Source organism: Raphanus sativus, chromosome 9, assembly GCF_000801105.2.
Source record: "Raphanus sativus cultivar WK10039 chromosome 9, ASM80110v3, whole genome shotgun sequence".
NCBI classification, from domain to species: Eukaryota; Viridiplantae; Streptophyta; class Magnoliopsida; order Brassicales; family Brassicaceae; genus Raphanus; species Raphanus sativus.
The window spans coordinates 31924877-31946848 of record NC_079519.1 but is presented as its reverse complement, the minus strand read 5'-3'; the positions used below and the strand labels follow the sequence as shown (position 1 = coordinate 31946848).

Here is a 21972-nt window from a genome sequence, read left to right as displayed (position 1 = left end):
CCAATAATAAAATAATGTTAGTGCTTTTAACTAAAACTAATTACAATTAATGTATTATTTCAACCAATAATAAAATAGCTAATATTATTTAATTGGTTACACACTATTCAATAAATATAAAAGTTGCTTTGAAATGTTAATATTAGTGTTTTTAACTAAAACTAATTATAATTTGGTAGGGAGTATGTATTTAACCGGTCACAATTTACATAGGAAAGGTCTACAGTATATCAAGAGAGGATATGTAATCCATGTGCATAAATTTTTTTCAGCCATTTTTTTTGTTTGGGCTTGTGGTTTCTAAAAATATAGAACCGGCTTTTAATTCATAAAAACGACTTGAATATTTTGCAACCCTTCTCCATCTAAACTTAGACGTTAAATTAGGCTATTAATAGTTCTGAGATCAAATGTCATTCACAAATTTTCTAATAGAAATGTTGTGAGTGAGTTTCCCTCTATCATCTTTGTATCAGACATTTGAAATTTTTATTTGAACAAAATCATTTTGTATGTTTTTTATCAAATCATTTTGTATGTTAAATTATGTGAATGATTTTCCCTCTATTATCTTTGTATCAGACATTTGAAATTTTTTATTTGAACAAAATCATTTTGTATTATCAAATCATTTTGTATGTTAAATGATGTATACCACAAGAAGAAGAGTCGGTCGGCTTAATGTTTTACATAGAAGCCCCTATATAGTTAATAAGCCCATTCATATTAGTTTATAGGCCTACTATGTCATCTTTTTCCTTCACAAGAAACCAAGCGAAAAGTATATATATTTACAAAACAAAAGAAAAAGAAAATGGGAAAAAAACAGCCTAAAAGGAAACTACAAAACCCGCAATTACCGTCATCAAACTGAAGGGAGGAGACCTTGACCACGAATAGGTTATAATAAAAAGTCTAGCCGACCGGACTTTCCTTCAAATAAGACCAAAAAACTCCTAACAATTTCCACAATGTTACAATAATTGGAACACGTTCTTTGTTTTTGTATCTACCTGCACTACCCTACCCACCTCCCTCTCTTTTCCTTTTTTTGAAAACACTATCATATGTGACAAAAAAAAAAAAAAAAAAGAAAACACTATCATCTCTATATATAGTTCATCTATGCAGAAAAATCTATATCTTTCAACAGCTCCTCAAAAACGTTTAGTTCACTAATACACAACGATGGAGAAGAGTTTCTTGTCAGAGTGCAAACAACCTTCTTCTATCACTTTCCTTGCTCTGTTTAACTTCTTCCTCATTGGGTTTTGCAGATGGGTTTCTTCTGCTCGCATCTTTTTATCAACGTGTTTTAGGTGCTGAAGAGAGTTTGATCAAACAAATACAAGAACGAGAAGAAGAAGAAGAAGTTGATGGACTCTGTAGAGAAGACGTAGAGATTGTTATGAGAAGCTTAGGGCTTTTATCCGACTCAGAAAGCGATGAGCTTCAAGAACGGTACAGTTCCAAGGAAATTTCGAGTTTGTTTGAAGAGAAAGAGGCGAGCTTGGAGGAAGTGAAGCAAGCTTTTGATGTGTTTGATGAAAACATAGATGGCTTCATTGACGCTACAGAGTTGCAGAGAGTTTTGACAGCGTTAGGTTTCAAAGAAGGATATATTGCCTAGAGAATTGCTTGGTTATGATCAGATCATTAGATGGAAACAGAGACGGAAGAATAGATTTGAAAGGGTTTCTGAAGTTCATGGAGAATAGTTTCTGCTGAATCATATGACATTTTTCTTTTCTTTTGTTATTCAAAACTCAAAAGCACACTCTAGTAATAATATTTTTGTTAATATACGCAAATATATTTCTTAATATATCTATTCTTTGTTACTTGTTCCTTGATTCACCTTTGATTCTTTTTGTAATACGTTTTCGAAGTTTTGTAAAGAGATTCCAATAAATAGCACATGGAGAAAAAGAAATAATAAGACACTTTGTTTCCTAACTTGTCATGTTAATAGCTTACAGAAGACATGGAGTTTGATAATAATGACAGGAGTGATCAAGTTTTTAATTAGCTCTCACTCTCTTTTTTTTTTCCTTTTAGATGTTGGGGCTTTGGTGGCATACACCAAGAAAATCTATAAATGCTGGAGGTTCTGCAGATGATGGTGGCAGTGATAATGACGACAATGATGATGATGGTTCTTGGATGGACACATGCAGTGTCAGTGCCAAGGAATCTGCAGATAAGGCTGAGTAGTAGTGATGCGGGGCCTGCATTGGCATGCGTGAAGAACAATACTCTTCTTTCAGGTTAGTTGTTTCCTCATTTAGCATTTTCCAGCTGTTATCTTCCAAATTCATATCTTCATCATCTACACTACCTGCGAAACACACCGAGACATGAAGCTTAAAAATTCATCAGCACTAAATGAATCTCCCTAGCTAACTTGCAATCTGGTTGCTTTTTCCCATAAGCTCATCAGTCCCAAGGATAAAGATTCAGTAAGAAAGTCAAAACTACTAGATTACTGGCTCACTGGATGTAGTGGCGGAGGTAGGAAATAATTTTATAGGGGTCAAATTCAAAATTAGCATATGTTATAGGGGTCATTTAGCTAAAGTTTACAAGATTTATCTAATTTTTAAAGAATTATACATGTAAAAAATATTTTTATAAAAAGTTCACATGGGTCGACCCAGGTGCGAATAGTGTAGCTCCGCCACTGACTGGATGTATATTAAGTACTAAATAAGAGTGAGAAGACACAAACCAGGAGAGTGATTAAAGCTTTTGTGATCTGCATTAGGTTTATGAGCAGACCCATTGAATCTCCTCATGTAAGAAGTTGATTGTTGCCTTAACTTTCTTGCCATGAGGACATGCCAGTGATTCTTTAGGGCATTGTCAGTTCTTCCATCGAAAATCTTAGCAATCATAGCCCATTTGTTACCAAATGCTCTGTGAGCTGCAAGTAGTCTCTCTTCTTCCTCAACACTGAAAGCTCTCTTGTTGATCCTAGGGTCTAACTGGTTAAACCACCTCAATCTACAACTCTTGCCTTTAACAACCCAAAGAAGCAAGAATAAAAAAAACACATTTTAACTTCACTTCCTCATGTAAATAACAGAGGAAAGATTAGCTTTTACCTGTTCTTCCTTGCATCTTCTCCGCAATGTGGTTCCAGTTTTGAGGTCCGTAAACCGCAACAAGTTCCACGAGCTGAGAATCCTCAGAAATTTTCCAATGTCCTCTACTACAAACTCTAGAACCTCTCTGCTTCTTTTTCTTATTCTTTGATTCATCACTCACCTTCACCATCCTTCTTTTATTAGAGAACTCTACTGCATTGTATTCTCCATCCCCATTAAATGCTCTACTGCAAGGGAGATCAAAAGGGTATTTTTGGAAGCATGAGATATCCATCTAAGTCTTCTTCGCTTGGTCTCTCTCCTACAACAATGTCTCAGATATACAACACAGAGACATATACATATAGGCACGTGATGTTTGGGATTCGGTGATGGTTATGTTATCGTATGTAATCTTTTTGATTGCCAAAAATGGAAACCTGAGGAGAGAGAAGAACATGTGTGAGGAGAGCGTATAAACGGAAATAGAAGAAACCCCACGCATACATCTTTCATGGTTGCTCTGTTAAGAACAGTTTCAGTTCTCTGACATCATGTTTTCAAAAAAACTAGTTTGAATATTTGTCACCTTATATTCTTCTTCCCACGCTTTACCATCTAAAATATACCATTTCCTTGTATAGGTATAAATGTAGGTATATACGACCAAAAATATTCATAACCGTTTTTAGATGCAATTCATATATAACGTGTATGTGTGTCTACTTAATATGCATATAAGGTGACAAATATTAAAAATTTGTTTATGCATACACAGAGAAAACAAATATATAGAACAACAATACCGAGTGGACTAGAGTGTTAAAATACTTATACATGTTGTCTATTGACCTAATTTATATAGAATCAATACCTAATTTTTTTTTCTTTTTTTTTTAAATTATAAATAGGTATCCTGACTTCACAGAAATTGTCCAGATTAGTAGGTGACAGTACTCACAACGGTAAACCCTTTACCACTAGGCTAAAAACCCCGGTTCTAATTTTTTTTTATAGTTCTATTTAATAAGAGTGCCTAAAAGTTAAAGACGTCTTACAACGTTTTAAAGTGATAATAGTTCCAACTAGTTACATCTTTCAACAGGCTTTTGATGGAGTTAAAGTAATGCCGGCCAATCATTGGGCATTAATTGACGATTTGGATTTTTTTTTTGAATCAGTAAGTATTACTAAACCAAATTATTAATCTGAAAATAATAATAAATTATCAGTTAAATCACTAAAATTATTTATTAAAATTAATAATTGAATATGAAATATCACTAAACCTAAAATCATGAAAAACAAGACAAATAAGCTTCTCAAATAATATTAGGATAACTGAGATATATTATTTTGAATTGGTAAATATTACTAAACCAGATTAATATTCTGAAGATAAGGATCAACCAAATATACAGAAAGAAACCTAAGTTCTCCTCTTACCACCAAACTGCCACCTCTTAATACAGCATTTTCATTTTAACAAATACTCCCTCCGTTTCTTAAAGAGTGTCGTTGTGACATTTTTCACACATATTAAGAAAGTTGTTGAAATATATGTAAATTGTAATTAATTATACTTCTTTGACCAATAGTATTTTAGATAAATAAAATTATTTATAAAATCAATGCAGTTTGCAATTAATTTTCAGCTGAAAGTTAGTATAATTTACATTGGAATTGTAAAGTGACACTTTTTGTGTAACAAGAAAATGAGCTTAGAGTGACACTTATTATGAAACAGAGGGAGTATATTGTTTGCCATTTTCCCTTGATCATTTAATAATAAATTGGGACCCAAGATAAATAAAACTAAACACGAGCTAAGAACTTAAAAGTCAAGAAATATATATCTTAAAGTTAAAAAAAAAGAAATATATTCTCTCCGTTTCAAATTATATGTCGTTCTAGAGGAAATTTTTTGTTTCAAAATAAGTGTCGTTTTCGGTTTTCAATGCAAAATTTATTGACAATATTCTATTTTCTATTTTTCTATTGGTTGATACATTGTTAGGTGTATTGGTAATAGTGTTTTTATTTTGGAAATATATAAAATTAAATGTTTTCTTAATCTGTGCGCATAAGGTTAAAACGACATATAATATGAAACGGAGGGAGTATATCTTAATATCACTTTCTTTTTAATATTATTTAATATTACTTTCATTTTCTTATATAAAATGAGAAGTATCTGTTTCTTTCTCTCGTTCACACTTCACACACATTTAGCTACATACATTACCAGTCCTGATATTAATTGGTTACCCCCAAAAAAAGGTCCCCAACTTGGAACCAAAAATTACAAAAAGATGCAATTACTAAAACCAAGCGAACCAAACCGGTTTACTATATAAACCACTTTTATATAAGTTAGTACCGAAACTGCCCTCCGGTGTAGGTCTGGCCAAAGGACCAACCGGGAGGAGCAACATTGAACGACACGACACTTCGGCGATCACTTGTGGTGACAACAAACGACAGACTCTGACCATTGAGATAAGAGTTGCTTTGCCAGTTTTGCCCCCAGTTTCTTGACATTAATTGCCATTTTGACCTCGACCCTTTGATTGACACAGAGTGTACATCCCCGGCTCCACCGACATTTGTGACCAGCACCAAGTTAAAGTATGAGTGACCGTTGATCGTGAACCTTATCCCACCGCTTCTCCTGCACCGTACCCTATATATTCACCAATCGAATAATTATTTAGGTTTTCTTTTGCTAAAGACAATTATTTAAGTTACTAATATTATGAAAGTAAAATATCTCTCAAAAAGGTGCCAAAAGTTTGGTGTCCATTTCATTGTCACCACTAACACTGTTTTCGGTCTTAATAATTCTACAACATTTATCAATTGGTACTCCAATAGTAGTAAATGCGTATTTGTGGGTCTAAATTCCATTAAGTGGTGTAATATATAACGAATGTATGAGTAATATTTACAAACTGTGTTTGATATTTTAACGTTGGATATTCACAAACAGTACCAGGCAAATTTCATGACACTAAATAACCCCATTGGGAAGGGCTAAACCGGGTTAATAAATTACTACCTTCTGTACATAACCGGAATGATACCGGACTTGTAAATAGCGATGTGCTCGTAGATGGGCTGAGAAAGATCGAAATGGTGGTTAGGAGGATCGCAGGCGCCACCAGGAGGACAAAAGTTAGTGGCAGTGACCACAATGGACCGGCCTTGTATGCACCACTGAGGATCGTTGACACACTTAAGCTCGAAGCAGGCACCACAACTAAGTCCGTTATCGAATAACGCCGTGCTCAGCGCGGCAGTCTCTGTTCCATAGCCTTGGCCGTATAGATTCCCGTACCCGCAAGCTCCACCTGATTATGCACATTAGGCAAATGTTTATAATCCATCAGAGAAAACTAGTTTCCGTTATTTGTGTATTTCCTTTTATGTCTCGTACGTTGGGTTTTCGTATGAACTCAGAATATTTACTTTTGAGATAAAACTATGTTATTAATTGTAAAGGCAAGCAAACGTAAAGTCCACAAACATATAAGATGTTTCTTTTGTTTTTATTTCATCGGGATTTTGCGTTTATGTTTTGCAGAAAACACTTGAAAATTGAAAATGGACGTGTTACAAAATTAGTCAAAAGAAAAAAAAATCCAACATATGAAAAAGTAAAAAAAAATTTATGAAAAAGTTAACTTTATGGGCACATAATAAGAGTCTATTTCTTCATGCTCTGTTTGTATAACATAGTATCGTTTTAGAAATAATTATGAAAAGGCGATGAAATTGTTTGCATGTTACGAGGGGAATATCAATCTCTCAAAACATGAGCTAAAGCATGAAGTTTAACGACTAAGCTACCCTTTCGTTAGAATTAATGATGCAATAAAATGAGAAATTTAGTCAAAAAAAACTAAAATGAGAAATTTAAGAGTTCAATATTGGAGATCAATAAGGTATACCCATAGTGCCAGAAGCATCACCGCCACCGTAGAATGTGGCATGAGCATTGATCCAAGGTCCCATGTGGCCGCCGGGATGGTGCCCGCCACGACGGTAGAAGCCTTGAACGCAAACAGAAAACGATAGCACATGGAGTAGGAGAGCCGAGATTACTAAAACCCCCATGATGAAGCAAAACAATTACAACATGCAAAAGGAGAAGGAAAAAAGAAGTGAACAGAAGCAGATGGATATTTCTGTCAATGTGGAGAAGTAAGAGGGTTTCGTGTGATGAAATTGAGGAAGAAGAAAGTTTGGTATAAATAGAAAAGAAGGATTCGGACAAAGTTTAGCTGCAATGAATCAATCCGGGTCCATGCAGCTTGGTCTTTGCTATACTCTAATTCACAATTTTGTTTCATTTTAATGTTAATTTTGTGAGATATAAAAACATAAAAATGATTTTAGAACCGAAAAGATAAAGGAGAGGTGAACGTTAATTTAAGAGGTGGATCAAGGAAAATATGTCAAATAAGTTGGAATCTATCGTAAAGGTCACTCAATATGTGACGTAAATGAGTATCAGAAATCAATAGATATGATTGTGATACTGTACCATCGTAGGTTATTTTTTTCAAAAATAAAAAACATCGTAGATTATACATATATTTTTTTTTTGTAAACTATCGTAGGTTATATTTCCTTTTATTTTATTTTATAGTATACAAGTACTGATTATTTTTAAAGTCAGAAAGAAATCATACGGATAAACGATTTTAATAGCAATTAAATTTCATAAATTATCCATTGAGTGTGGTCTCCTCGTGTTTTGAGATTTTGTCTATGGAGGTTTAAATCTGCCGATTTATGTATTTCATCACTGTTTATTATTCTATATTGTATATCATTCCTACTCTATCATGAATAAAATTTTCAGTGAAAAGAGTGTTTGAGACAGACAATATAGAGCTCAATTTTTTTCGTTGTCACAAAAACGATTATATTAATCTAAACGTTCAATAGATTCGAATGGATATAACCGGAGATGAATTCAACGACAACTTGAATAAAAAAAAGCTACTACAACAAAAAAATATAGATATATCTATATTATTAAAAGAGAAGTACCCATATAAAATAACCCTTAATTTTCAGTTTTATTTACACTTCCATGCCACTGACATTAAATATTATTTCCTATTTTAATTCTGTCTTTTCCACTTTGATTAATGTGTTTTCCAAAATTAAATTTGAATTAAATACACAATTAACTAATACTTCCTATTTTAATGCTTTGTCTTTTCCATTTACATTAATGTGTTTTTTTAATTAAATTTGAATTAAATACACTTCATTAACTTCTCAATTAAATCAGTGTCAAATTCAAAAAAAAATATATTTTATTAGACAAACAATTCATAGAAATTATAATATCAACTCTTCATTGAAAAAATCTAAACGAAAAAAATATTACCAAATTTGAACCGAAACTAGATAATATCCAAACAGATTTACCATTTTGCTATCTAGAGAACCATAACTAAACCTTATCCGAACGAAATATTTCGGATATTCGAATGTATTTAAATCATATTTATATACTTCAATATGTTAGCTATTTTTCGAGTTAATATCCAAAATATAAGCTATTTTAAGTTGTTTAAAATATTTGAAATATAAAAATAGTCAAAGTAAACATCTAAAGTAGATAAACAATAATCAAAACACCAAAAAAACTTAAAATATATATTTATTCTTCATCCAAATATTCAAGTTAAACCTATTTTAATTTTTAATTTATGTACTTTAGCTTACATTACTCAAATTTACATGTTATATATTTTTTTAGATTTAACGATATTTAAATATATATAAATTTAAAAAATTTTAAAATAGTTTAAACGGGTTATCAAACCCGCAAAGATCCAAATCAAATCGGAACCAAAGCTTATAAATTCCCGAATAGAGGTAGAGTTTTTAAACTCAAAAATCTCAAACCCGAATAGATTTTAACCGAATTCGAGTGGATACCTAAATACTCATCCGTAGCTTAGTCAATATAAAATGATCAAATATTATAAATATACTATTTAGTATAAATAAATAAAAACTAAAACTGAAAATTAATATCCGTGCGGTTGCACGGGTCAAGATCTAGTGTATTTTAAAGATGAAAGGATCCAACGCTTTGTTTGGGACCAAAAACTAATATCCAAAAAACAAATAACAGTCGAATAAAACGACATTAATGCACCCGTAAGAAGCTCTATGTTGACAATATAGAGCTCAGTAAATAATACGTATATTATTCAGGAAATATATTGTCAATTTAACTACATTTTTTGGTCCACGTTTCACTGCAACCTATTTATCATTTTTGTTTTATTCTATTTTTGTTTTATTCTATGTCTGAACGTTATTACTCTTTTTTCTTGATCTGTTGTTTGAAACCTGAGCTACATTGTATTGGTAGCAGAAGTGATGAAGAACGGTTGAGACCTTTTATGAAACTGTAGATATTCCATTGGACAAAAATGGTTACAGCTGTTTAGAGAAGAAACAAACATAAGCAATTTTTTTATTCTTAAACATTTAAACAAAGAAAAAGTGAAAGTTTACTTTGATCAAAAAAAAGAAGTGAAAGTTTACTTTTATATGGAGATTCTAAATTTCTTTCTTTAGTTTCATAATAAAAGTTTCTTCACTAAGTATAAGATATGTATCGGTTTAAGATTTCAATTCATTCACTTTGATTTCTTACCGTTAAGTCGATACATAAACATGCTTTCAGTTGAAAAATGATAACTATATTATCCAATTCAGCTGTTTCACTTTGACTATTTTATCACCACAAGCCGATACATAAACATGGTTGTTTAGTAATTAAAACATCTTGGCATTAAATAGTACAAAACCTTTCAAAAGATTCGAATGTTGTAAAGAAAGGACGATCATATGTGACATCGTAATTCAGTGGTGTGTGACATCAGTCAAGTTTCTTAAGGTGAGAGTTTTGTCAATGCATGCATGTGGTCAGTGGATCTGAACTCTAACCGACAAATCATTTTAGACAAATAAATTAATTCTAATAAATAGAGATTTCATGCACCTGGAGAAATATACATATGTCTATGAGATCCCTATGTCTATATTACTTGGATATGGTACTAGTTGACTAGATGTGTTTTATGTATTACAATTTTAATTCGTATCTCAGTTGGTACGGTTTAATTTGTCATATTGTTTTTTTTTTCCTTTTTTGGGGAACTGTATAGAAGTTGTTTAAAGAGGGATAAACTTTCTTTACAAAAGTTTAGCTAGAAACTGCAAAAGTTGGCTTGATTAAGATCCATCCGCTCCAAGCGGATTACATTTCTAGTTAAATTGACTTTAGAATAAACAGCAACTTCTAACTTAAAATTGGCTAGAACTGATATAGAACTTAGGGTACTTCCATTGGTGAACTCTTCATTTTCGTTTCTCAAAGTAACTTTTATAATATTACTTTTTATGTTTGACAATGTTTCGTGGGGCCCGCAGAACAGTGGTTGAACCGCTTCTTACCAGTTATCTTTTCCGACCCAGGTTCACTTCAATCTCATTGTTATATTGTTGTTAAATGTTTTTAGTTCTTTATTTTTTGGATGTAATACACAATAAGAATCAGCTGAGTTTAAAAAAGAAAATCGATGACTAAGACAGATAAATTAAAATCCGAGACGACATAAATCGATATGTTTTTATGTCTAAATTAAGTTTTCTTGTCATAGAATGTCAACATTAAGCTGTATAATATACATTTGCTGGCAATATTTGTTGGTTAGCTTTGATGCGCAATAGACATAAATATAATCACTATTTTGGTAGGCCTTCGTTAAAATAAAATCACATTCGAAAGGAAAACGAAAAAATGAGACGAGAGACTCGTAATATTGTATGTAATAAATTCAAGTTTTTTTAGACAACTTTTTTTTTTTGGTAAAAATGTTAAGAAATTATAGAAATCAATTTAAAGAGCTTTAAATATATTAACGAGAAAGAAATCAAATGTTTCAAAAAAATCTAACGAACTTTTTTTTTTTAGACAACTTCTTAGACAGTTTTAAGCCCACGTATTGAAGTCATCGACCTGGCGTGGCAATTTTGTTTTCCTAAAGTTGGGTACCAAAACTTTATGAGCACATGCAGATATAAACTATAGAAAATTTTAAATTGTTGAAAAATAAAACAAAATTAAAATATACTATAGTTCAGTGGTTTTTGCTAATGTTATCACTATTTAGCGGCACTCGCAGATGCGTTAGTCGATCCTAAACCCTTTGGCAAATGCTCAGTATTTAACTAAAAACGTTTCAAAGCTACATAATCCATACTATTGATAGAAAATATTAAAATATATTAACTTTTTTTATTGGTCACTTCGAGTTAGTGCTCGGACTTATTGTCCGAGACAGAAATAAACAAAATATTTATAAATTTTGATTTGTTCTATTATCATTTATGATATGAATCTAAAAATATGTATATTCGTAACTTTATGCAGGGACGAATCCAAAGATTTTTTTCAATGGGTGCACAATGATAGAATAAGTCTAAATTTAGATATAATTATAGGTGTAGACATCAAATTGTTAAGAAATATACAAGAAATTAAAATTATTATAGAGGCAAATGCTACCACAATACTCTACCTAGGTTCGCCAATGATTCTATGAATAAGAAAAATACTAATATAAGTTACAGAAAGCAAATACTAATATGTAATATCCGTAAGATAAGAAACAAATCATAAATATTAATATTTTTAAGAACGGATATCTGGTCTGATCCGTTATATGCATATATACATAAATTTAAAGAAATATATATGTAAGTTATATAAATATTATATTGTAAATAGTTCTATAGTATTTTTATTTACTAAGATTATGAGATCTAAATTACATTAGTCATGGTTTCATTGTGAGTTTGAAACCAAGTGACTAGTCTCTTTTCGACAAGCAGGTCTGGTCTAGAGCATAGGTAAAGATTTGGACATCAAGATTTTATTCGACAATTTTAGTTGTATGTAAAGCATTATAAAAGTTATATGGAGAATAAAAGCACAAATTTTTATTTGAGCGTATAGCATTATGGAATTTTTTGAAATGTCAGATTGGCACCTGCTGACAAGCGTAGTCAGCTGGAATGGTACTGATTCTGTTTCTTATGGGTTTTGTCGACGAGTTTAATTAGCCGATACGTAAATGAATGTAGTTCTCCATGCTTTTGCTGTTTTTCTGCCTCCATACGTAATAAAGGAAAGCTTGGTAGGTGTATCTTAGGAATGGGAATAAGGTCTCAGATTTTCGAGTCCGAATCGACTAAGACGATGGAGATGATAGCTCTCTCTCAAATACAAATGCCAAGAAAAAAGATTGTTTGGATAAGGGTCTTTTCTTAGTTTGTTTAATGCTCCACATTAAACAAAGTTAATAAAAATATTTAATTATTATTATTTTGTTGATTTGAGATATGTGGTAGATTGAGATTTAACCAATTAATCTTTGAGGATCTGTTTACCGGCACCAAAAGGATCCGTTGCTTGTAAAGAGAGTTTGATACTCCTGTGGCCTGACTATACAGTTTTTTTTTTTTTTGGAAAGAATTTTAAATTTTATTCAAACAAAAAAAAACATTTTTACAACAAGTGCAACATAATTGAATCTAAAAAATAGAGACAAACCAAAAAAGAAAGCTAAAATCTTCAAAAAATCAGAAACTTCAAATAAAATCCAATCCCCCTCAAACTTGACCATATGGAACAAGTCAAGTTTGGGAGTGCCATGAAATTCCCCTCATTAAAACCCTCACTAGAGAAAACCCAAATGGGACAAAACTCTAGTGTGGGAAAAAGAGTAAGAACCTCATAGCAAGGGGACAAATTTTTTGAAAACACACCACCTTGAACTCAACTTCTTCCAAACCACACTTCCATGGCCTTCTCATACTTCTTCCCCTTCCTTCTGAGAGCAGTAATCCTGTTTCTGACCAACTTATCCAGTCTCATCGTGATACAGAAAGCTGGTAAAGCAGCATCACCCACTCTCCTAATATTCCTCTCTTGCCAAATCGCATAGATTGTAGCTTGAAAACAGTATCTCCATAAGAACGTCACCACCCTCTCATGTAATCCCGTATTAAGCATCTGCAAAATCTGAGGCCAGTTACAATTCCTCTCATCTCCTGCCAGATCTTTGATTAGCCCTCTCCAAACTGCCTTTGAGTATTCACACTCAAAAAATAAATGATCACGAGTTTCTAAAGCTGTTTTGCAGAGCCAACAAGTAGAAACTGCTTGGGGATTCCATTTCAAAATCCTATCACCAGTAGCCAGCCTATTATGAATGGCTAACCAAGTAACAAAAGAGAATTTAGGAGTTGCTTCAGGAAACCAAACTCCTTTAGACCAGAGCACCTTCTGTCTCTTTTCTCTTATAATGCCCCAAGTTTGCGATGTGAGAAATTCTGATATGTAGGAGCCGTTCTCTTTTTTCCACATACGCAGATCATCTTCTTGATTTAGACCTCTGCCTTTCAAAGCTATAATCTCCTGCTCTATCTGGTGAAAAATAGGTAATCTGCGTCTCCTTATCTTGTAAGTTTGAATGACTCTTTCCACTGTCGCGTTAATTGGTATACCCAGCTCAACACAGCCCCTTCCTCCTGTGAACTCAATCAAAACACCCAAATCCGACCAATTATCCAACCAAAAAGAAGTAGTGGAACCACTATTGATTTCCACTTTGGTTAGTTGCAGAGCTAAAGGTCTCATTCTAAGGAGCTTCTTCCACATCCATGACCCCAAAGTACTCTTCTCTTTCACACTCCAAAAAGAACCTTTCCTTATAAGATATTTCCAAATCCACTTAGTCCAAAGCGAAGCTCTAGCAGTTAAGATTCTCCAAATAAGCTTCAAACAAGCAACTCTATTAGCTTCTAACAGATCCCTCAGCCCCAAACCACCTTCTTCCCTTGGTTTACAAACATCAGACCACACAATCTTTGCTTTATGAGTAGATAGAGTCGGCCCAGACCAAAGAAAAGCAGAACAAATACTGTTTATTTCCTTGATGCATTGGTTGGGGAGTCGAAAAGCTGACATCCAAAAATTGGTGATGCTATATATTACTGAACCAATCAGCTGAAGCCTTCCTGCAAAAGATAAATGTCTTGCAGTCCAAGTAGAAATGCGAGTTCTTATCCTTGCAATCAGAGGAGAGTAATCTGACACTGACATCTTCTTTGTTAATAAAGGAAGGCCAAGATACCTTACAGGCAGAGATCCAGCTTCAAATGGAAATTGCTCCAAAATAGCTGCACTATCCTCACTTTTAACCCCCGCTAAAAACAAAGTTGATTTCTCAAGACTGATGTTTAAACCTGATATCTTGGCAAACTCTTGAAATACCCCTAGAATTCCTTCAATTGAACTCTTCTTTCCATCTGAGAAAACCAAAACGTCATCAGCAAAACATATATGAGTCATGTTCAGATCCTTGCAGTATGGATGATATCCTATTCTTCTTTCTGCTGCAGCCTTATCAAGAAGCTTGGATAATACTTGCATACAAATAACAAACAAATACGGTGAGAGAGCACAGCCTTGACGCACAGTTGAGTAATCTGAATATGAGGTTTCAAATTTAAATCCCTTGAGAACTTTTCGAGCCGCTTTCTAATGCTAGAAATGTATTTATTTCAATTTAGATAACCCTGATTAGAAAGAATCTTAATCCATTGCTGCTGAAAAGTAGACTTTGCAAGAGGGGTCCATATCTGGGTTGAGCATAGGCATGAGAGACACTTTAATTATCACCAACGCAGTATATTTCTGGTGGAAATTATACCAAATAGTCGGTGAGGTAATTAACTCCAATCACGAATAGTCGTATGTTGAGCTTTTACTTTTTTTTTAGGACAACTAACAAAGTCGAATAGTCGAATATGTTAAGCTAATAAATTCTTTCACAGTGAAAAGTTTTCAAAACTTTAAAATACCTTAAGAACGTAAATAGAAATCAAAAACCAATAATACTGATTTCCTTTTCAATCAAAAATTCAGTCGGGAAAAAAGAAAAATAAATTCAATTCGGGCAAATACGTTTATAATCAAACATGTGCAGATCGAGGAAGTATTAATTATAAAGCAGATCGATGAAAGTAACACTTTGGATATTGCTAAAGAAAAATTCTGAATGATTCTGCGTGTCGACGTACGTCTACCGACAAAATCGTTTCTCTCATATGGTGAGACCATCACCCTTTTTTTTTTTTTTTTTTTTTGTAACGGGGTGAGACCATCAAAGTTAATAGAAACATTTTCAGTATATAACGTGTAAAAGTCTAAAAGACAATGATAAATAGTCAATTTCGGACCCAATTAATTTAAGATGTGGTCTCGAGCATCTCGGTTGGTTGAGTAAGGTGTCACGTGTTTTAATCTTTGATTTGTGGTTTTGAGTAACTTGAATATGTGATCACTTGAATATGTTGGTAAACGAATGACATTAAACGAAATGTTGGTAAACGAAATGTGCCGCGCGCAAAGGATTGACAATGTGTGTAGACCGAATGAATCATAAACATATTGGCAATGGTATTTAAGAGGTGATCAAGAGAGGCTGTAACGGTTTATGAAAATTGTGGTGTACGAAAAATCGGATGGACGTGGACTGAATGAATAAGAAAAACATGTAACAAAATAACAAAGATTATATATATATTATTAGTATTACAAGTTTCCGTATGAAAGCTTGTTTCAAATTTTATATGCTATTAGCAATAGAAATTGTGATGAACTTGAAGCATAGTACATTATATATATATATTACTTTTTTTAACATCTGAATCGATTATTATTAATTAATTATGATATTATAACGATGAAAATATTACAAAAATATTTCTACAGCCGATAATTCTACCACCCTGTGAAAATACACACCTGACTGCACCACTCTAAACCATCCTATGAAATCTATGTTTGATGGTACGCCTTACACCAAGTTGAAGATCTCTTGTAATTTATTTCTCTATTCTGCATAATTTAATATTTTCTGGGGTTTGAAACCTCCTGATGTAGAAACAATTGAATCTTTAATTAAACCACTGAACCAAAAGAGCTTCCACATATATATATATATATATATTACTAAATTGGTGAAAAGTATATGACACCGTCGTACCTATTCTGTTTTTTTTTAAGTTAATTCATGTACATGTAATATACGACATGCAAATATTTTTGCATGTTTTACCATTATACGAATGTAATCTTAGGCGTCTCCTAAAACACACAAAATAATTTTATCATAAAAATAACTTTAAAGAAAAAATGACTAAAACAACATTCATTAAAAATTTTAAACGATGTTATCACTAATGAATAATATTTTAAATATAAATAAATATTTTAAAAACATTTATTTAAAAAATTATTACTTCAATTTTATATTTTAAATTCTAAAAAAGGTTATTGGAATCAGAATTTGGAAAGAGTTGACTATTTTAAAAATTGACAGATTTTTAGAAGTTAAATAGAGTTAACAAATATTCTCAAATTTTTTATCAAATACTTTGTATTGATTTCTATAAATTTTTATTGATCATTATGGATTTGAATAATATTTTTTTTTTCAAAATAATTCTCCTTATAACGCAATGTACAACAATCTTTCTAGAACTTTTCCAAAAACAAAATATATGTAAATCATACATATAAACATCACGTAGTTGACACAATGATATCCACATCTTCTTCTCGTCCAAGCCAATCTTAGTTAGAACTGATCATTGCTTCAACTACAAGTGATCCTTGTTTTAATTTTATAGTTATCTGTTTTAATGATATTTGAGACTCTGTTGAATTGGCTTGATTGGTAATAAAATGGATTTTGATAAATAAATTCTCGCTGATATGGTTCTCTCGTTTCCGCATAATATTTGTTTGTTTGATTTAACAGCTTTTTGTTATGCGGTGTCACGATTTATGGTTTGGTGTGGTGATGGTGAGACAAGTTATTGTATTGATATTATGGTTAATTTGGTGTGTTCACGTAGACAAATACCTATTTGGGATAGTGCTTTGTATTATGTTTGGGTTGTTCCCATTCTTTTTTTCCTATGATGATTAGCAGTCTTGTTTTCACGACAAATATGGTTATGTTTTTATTATCAAACAGATTTCAAAAATCTTATGAGCATATGTGATACTTTCAAAGTTTAGTCTTATGAGTAAAAGTATAAAAAATTCTCCTCCTAATAACAAAGAGTTTAATAGAATGGCAAAGTCAACAAAAACTAAACTTTTTGAATAACAAATGATTTGAATGGAATATAAAAGTCTTTAAACCAATAACAATAGATTTTGGTAAGATGTTAACAATTCATAAACCAATAACAATGGATTTTCAAAATTTCATAATTCCATTAGAATTCTTAAACCAATAACCCCAATCTTTAATCCAAAACTCATATATATCCCTAAAAACTTATCCCTTAATTTTTAACCATTCGTGTATATATGGCTTTATATCTTTAATGAATACTTTTTCCCTACTAATGCTATTTTTAAAACAAAAATATGCTTTAGACTTTTAGTGTTATCATAGTGTTTTTAAGTCTTATCCATACTCAAATTTTGTCCAACACTTTAGTACCACTTCTCACATGGATGGAGCGTGGTGGTTGTTTGGTTGAAATATATTGACTTTGACATGACTCTAATTCAACTATTATGTCGGTGGCTCAGTTTATCAGCATACCTTGACTGAGAAAATGATTTTGTATCACTAAAATTAATAAAGACCTCCTAATGAACTGGAGTAGATTATCTACCAAAATCCTGATTAATTCCATGTAAATATAGAGTCGGGTATGTTTGCAAACATAGCGTCTATGATGGCGCCAATCATGGTTTGAAGTCCGAAGACATCTTATGACAGTGATGTGGACGAAGTCCTTGGGATATGAGACAATCAGATCAATCTCGATTGTGAATTCTCACTAGAGCCGGTACTAGGAATTACATGGCTAGAAATAAAAAAACAAAAAAAAAGCTGGCCTCTAGAGAAATCGAATCCAGAACCGCTCTGATAACTACGCTATTCACAAGAATATATCACTAGACTAAAATAATTAATTTGGAAATTATAGCCGAAAATTATTGATAAATTCTTCGGCTGTAAGCCATGCTTCATTGGCTCGGCCCATGGACTGACTATGATTCTCACCATTAAATTATTTTGTTTTGAGCAACTCACCATTAGATTCTCAAAAAAAGAAAATTAATGGTGAGAACCCACTGTTCTAAGGGTGGATGAATTGAAGGCATGTAACATTATAAATCTGTTACTATATGATTTATATTTATCGGATAATAGTATATTCAGAAAGATGAGTGTCTGTTGGAATTCTGAAAGCAATCTGGGCTCGTATGAAAATATATGAAAACAATAAAATTCATATTTAAGTGGCCCAATATTACTCCATCGCAATATACATTACGGGCCGGACATTTCGTCACGATCGTTGCTATGTTGTGTAGATTTCGATCATGTAATCGAAGGTGGTGTGATTAATTATGTATCTATTTTCTACGTTCCATCCAAATTGAATGGTAAGGCGTATTGCTTGGTTTGTGGTATCACTCTCGACTTTTGGATTTAGTGTATGTAAGCTATATTATTTTAAATCTATTATTTTAAAATAAATGTATGATAATTTAGTTTATTGCATTTTATTACATCTAAATTTTTTCCCCCCTTAATTATCACAACATGCCATAATGAAGCTACCACGCCGGAAATTAGGAAGCCTCGATCGTCGAGACAAGAAACCAACCTCCAGCAGAGCTGCTAGTACCTAGACAAAGAAGACACATCACCGTAAGGACTAGGTGTAACATTTTAAGTGAATATCAAAAAGCTTAATATACATTTTAAGTGAATATCAAATTAGTTTTCCAGTATAGTTACCTATATTATATAATTTTAAATTAGGTGTAACATTAATATAAATATTTTAAATAAATAAAAGATGTAAACTAGAAATAAAAGGATAAATATACATATATTCGATTATCTTCGGATATATATTCGGATACTAACAATTCGAGTTTGGATATCAATCTCTTTTAAATAAATACTTGTTCTGTTCAATTTGGATTTTAGTTTGATTTTTTAGGAAATAGGATAAAATTCCCATCCCTGCTTAGTAGCATTAAAATGGAAGACCATTGAGATTTATCTAATCACGTGTCTTCTCTGGCTTTTATCTTCTAATTATGACGTTGACTGGTTACAGTAAATACCAAACCGTTATATCAGAAGAAAACAAGCATATGAAATAAACAATGGACAAAAGGGTGATCCGTGATGTGATAAGATTGTTCTTATCAAATCAAGAAGCGAATGAGTAGCCACCGGTGAACTGTTCTTGGTCAAACTGAAGCTACTTTGAGATTAGATATTAAAGTTTCTGAAAAAGAAAGATTTAATTATATATTAATAAAACAAAATATCTTCATAATTAGCCATCAAGGTTCCTATCGTTCTACGCATCTTTCTCTCCTCTATCTCACCGTCAAGAAAACTAAATATAGCATCAAACCAAAATATAATTAATTAGATTCTTTTGGAGCTGTGTTATAGTTGGTTTGGGTCTACATCGACTTGTATTAGAGACTTTTATCAACATATAACTGACATATCTAGATTATAGTCTCATTCGGATAATCATATTAAAATAGTTTTTGATGCCAAATAAATAGTGACCAATTATTGGTGGATAAAAACTATATTAGTTTTCTTGTTCTTTCGTCTGATACAAACTACAGAGCTTGGCTGCTCAAACCAAACCAACTTCTCTTCTCTCTTATAAACGTTTCTTCCTCCTCTTTCACATCAGGAACTCTTTCTGTATCTTCTTGTTTCATCTTCAACACGAATAAAGAATAGCTTCACCTTTGATAATCTCTGAAGAAAATGGATTGCGAGGTATCAAGAACCAGGGAGATAGTAGAAGATTCAGAGCTGATTGATTTACCACCGGGTTTTAGATTTCACCCAACAGATGAAGAGCTCATAAGCTACTATCTGAAACCAAAGGTTCTAAACTCCTTATTCTCCGCTGTAGCCATTGGTGAAGTTGATCTCAACAAGGTCGAGCCATGGGACTTGCCATGTAAGTTTGGTTTCTTTTTTTTTACTTTCTGTATATTCTATGTTTTTCTAAATCACTCTGTTTCTGTGGTGGAACAGGGAAGGCTAAGATTGGTGAAAAAGAGTGGTACTTCTTCTGCGTAAGGGATCGGAAATATCCCACCGGTTTAAGGACAAACCGGGCTACTAAGGCCGGTTACTGGAAAGCTACAGGCAAAGACAAAGAGATCTTCAGAGAAAAATCTCTTGTTGGTATGAAGAAAACTTTGGTTTTCTACAAAGGAAGAGCTCCTAAAGGAGTGAAAACCAACTGGGTCATGCACGAATATCGATTAGAAGGCGAATATGCAATTGATAATCTCCCTAAAACCGCTAAGGTAACAATATACTAGATAGAGTAGTTGCAGTAAATAACATTTGATACACATCACACTTGTTACTTAAGTGACAAGCAAAAACTTATTTATGGTTTTGTGTTGTAGAGAAGATCTCACATCGGAAATATGTATAGGGCTTAAATAATATATAAGAGATTTGGTGTGAAGTTATATTGCATATTTACGTCTGTGGAAGTTCTCTGCTTTTGGTGTGAAGTTGGTTTTGATTGATATATGAGTTGGTATTGTTTGTGAATGCAGAACGAATGGGTTATTAGTAGAGTTTTTCAGAAACAGGGAGATGGTAAGAAGATGCATATCTCCAGTTTAAGGATGCTCGGCTCAGGGATTAACCAATTCAAACCGGTTGGTTTACCTCCACTGATGGATTCTTCTACATACCTCAAGAGCAGAGGAGACACTTTCGCCGGGTCGTTGTCTCACGTGACCTGTTTCTCCGACCAAACAACCGAGGACAAGAGTCACTTCTCCGAGTCGAAAGATGAATGTAACTTTACCATGATTGGTTCTTCATCGACTCACTTGATACCGAACATTGGTTCTATGTTTCACCATAATCCTGTGTTTATGCAAGATAATTCTTCGATATTGAAGATGTTGCTTGACAGTGAAGAAACACAGTTTAAGAAGAATCTTCAGGATTTGGGTACATCAGATAACGAATTGATAGCCAGTTCTTGGAACGGTCACGATATTTCTGGTTCAACCGCTCCAGTTGAGGTCGCTTGCTTTTGGAATTTCTGAATTTGGAAAGTGGAACATATAGAAAATTGGGGTATCTATCTTATTAAAGTTGAAGTACAATTTCGGTGTGTTTGGAAACATGAATTGCAGTTTAAAAAGGAAGTTTGATTGGAAACATGGATAACAATATTAAATGAGAATTGTTTGGAAACATGGATAGCAGTATATTTACTTCCTTTTATTTACACATTTAGTCATTGCATTTATAAAAAAATAGATATTTCCTTTTTGTAATTTTTTATTTACAGATTTTACCACTACATTTAAAATCAATTTAAATTAATTAATTGTAATTCCAAACTTATCTAAACAAATTGATGTCTCCATATATTGATTATTATTAATATGTAAAATTACTATTAAAAAATATTTCACATATTTTAGTCAAACACATAAAAATATATATATTTATTTTTTTACAAAATCAGTTAGGCATAAACATTCGGATCATTTAGGTACGAGTCGTTTTTTCGGGTATAGATTTTTTGGGTTTTGAAATTTCTTTTCAGTACTTCCTTTCTGTGTTTTTTATTTATAGATTCTACCATTGCATTTAAAACAATTTAAATTAATTAATTAAAATTTCAAAAATTATCTAAACAAATCGATATT

At 32.3% G+C, this 21972-nt stretch overlaps 3 protein-coding genes and 1 pseudogene across 3 annotated transcripts; 2 read left to right on the top strand and 2 right to left on the bottom strand.

The window, feature by feature from the left end:
* The first annotated feature begins 1067 nt into the window (after positions 1-1067).
* On the top strand, positions 1068-1848 carry LOC108823686 (probable calcium-binding protein CML46; annotated as a pseudogene).
* A 100-nt stretch (positions 1849-1948) lies between these two features.
* LOC108823684 (transcription factor MYB54) lies at positions 1949-3421 on the bottom strand. The gene is made up of 3 exons (XM_018596948.2): positions 3105-3421; positions 2729-3016; positions 1949-2338 (listed from the first exon to the last, which is right to left on the bottom strand). The coding sequence occupies exons 1-3, from the start codon at positions 3379-3381 to the stop codon at positions 2055-2057; spliced, it is 849 nt and encodes a 282-aa protein (XP_018452450.1). The 5' UTR covers positions 3382-3421; the 3' UTR covers positions 1949-2054.
* A 1788-nt stretch (positions 3422-5209) lies between these two features.
* LOC108823685 (expansin-A5) lies at positions 5210-7316 on the bottom strand. Its single transcript, XM_018596949.2, has 3 exons — positions 7037-7316; positions 6145-6436; positions 5210-5769 (listed from the first exon to the last, which is right to left on the bottom strand). The coding sequence occupies exons 1-3, from the start codon at positions 7200-7202 to the stop codon at positions 5460-5462; spliced, it is 768 nt and encodes a 255-aa protein (XP_018452451.1). The 5' UTR covers positions 7203-7316; the 3' UTR covers positions 5210-5459.
* A 12503-nt stretch (positions 7317-19819) lies between these two features.
* Positions 19820-21528, top strand: LOC108825786 (NAC domain-containing protein 59). The gene is made up of 3 exons (XM_018599133.2): positions 19820-20240; positions 20318-20595; positions 20857-21528. Exons 1-3 carry the CDS (start codon positions 20042-20044, stop codon positions 21358-21360), a joined length of 981 nt encoding a protein of 326 aa, XP_018454635.1. The 5' UTR covers positions 19820-20041; the 3' UTR covers positions 21361-21528.
* Positions 21529-21972: the final 444 nt, after the last annotated feature.

Excerpts from the sequence above, each read along its gene's own strand:
- LOC108823684 (XM_018596948.2), bottom strand. The coding sequence starts at position 3,381 with ATGGATATCTCATGCTTCCAAAAATACCCTTTTGATCTCCCTTGCAGT. Across the intron at positions 3,017-3,104 it reads GAAGATGCAAGGAAGAACAG|GCAAGAGTTGTAGATTGAGG; the intron begins GTAAAAGCTAAT and ends GGGTTGTTAAAG. Across the intron at positions 2,339-2,728 it reads AAGCTTTAATCACTCTCCTG|GTAGTGTAGATGATGAAGAT; the intron begins GTTTGTGTCTTC and ends TGTGTTTCGCAG.
- LOC108823685 (XM_018596949.2), bottom strand. The coding sequence starts at position 7,202 with ATGGGGGTTTTAGTAATCTCGGCTCTCCTACTCCATGTGCTATCGTTT. Across the intron at positions 6,437-7,036 it reads TGATGCTTCTGGCACTATGG|GTGGAGCTTGCGGGTACGGG; the intron begins GTATACCTTATT and ends GTGCATAATCAG. Across the intron at positions 5,770-6,144 it reads ATTCCGGTTATGTACAGAAG|GGTACGGTGCAGGAGAAGCG; the intron begins GTAGTAATTTAT and ends GTGAATATATAG.
- LOC108825786 (XM_018599133.2), top strand. The coding sequence starts at position 20,042 with ATGGATTGCGAGGTATCAAGAACCAGGGAGATAGTAGAAGATTCAGAG. Across the intron at positions 20,241-20,317 it reads CGAGCCATGGGACTTGCCAT|GGAAGGCTAAGATTGGTGAA; the intron begins GTAAGTTTGGTT and ends GTGGTGGAACAG. Across the intron at positions 20,596-20,856 it reads ATCTCCCTAAAACCGCTAAG|AACGAATGGGTTATTAGTAG; the intron begins GTAACAATATAC and ends TTGTGAATGCAG.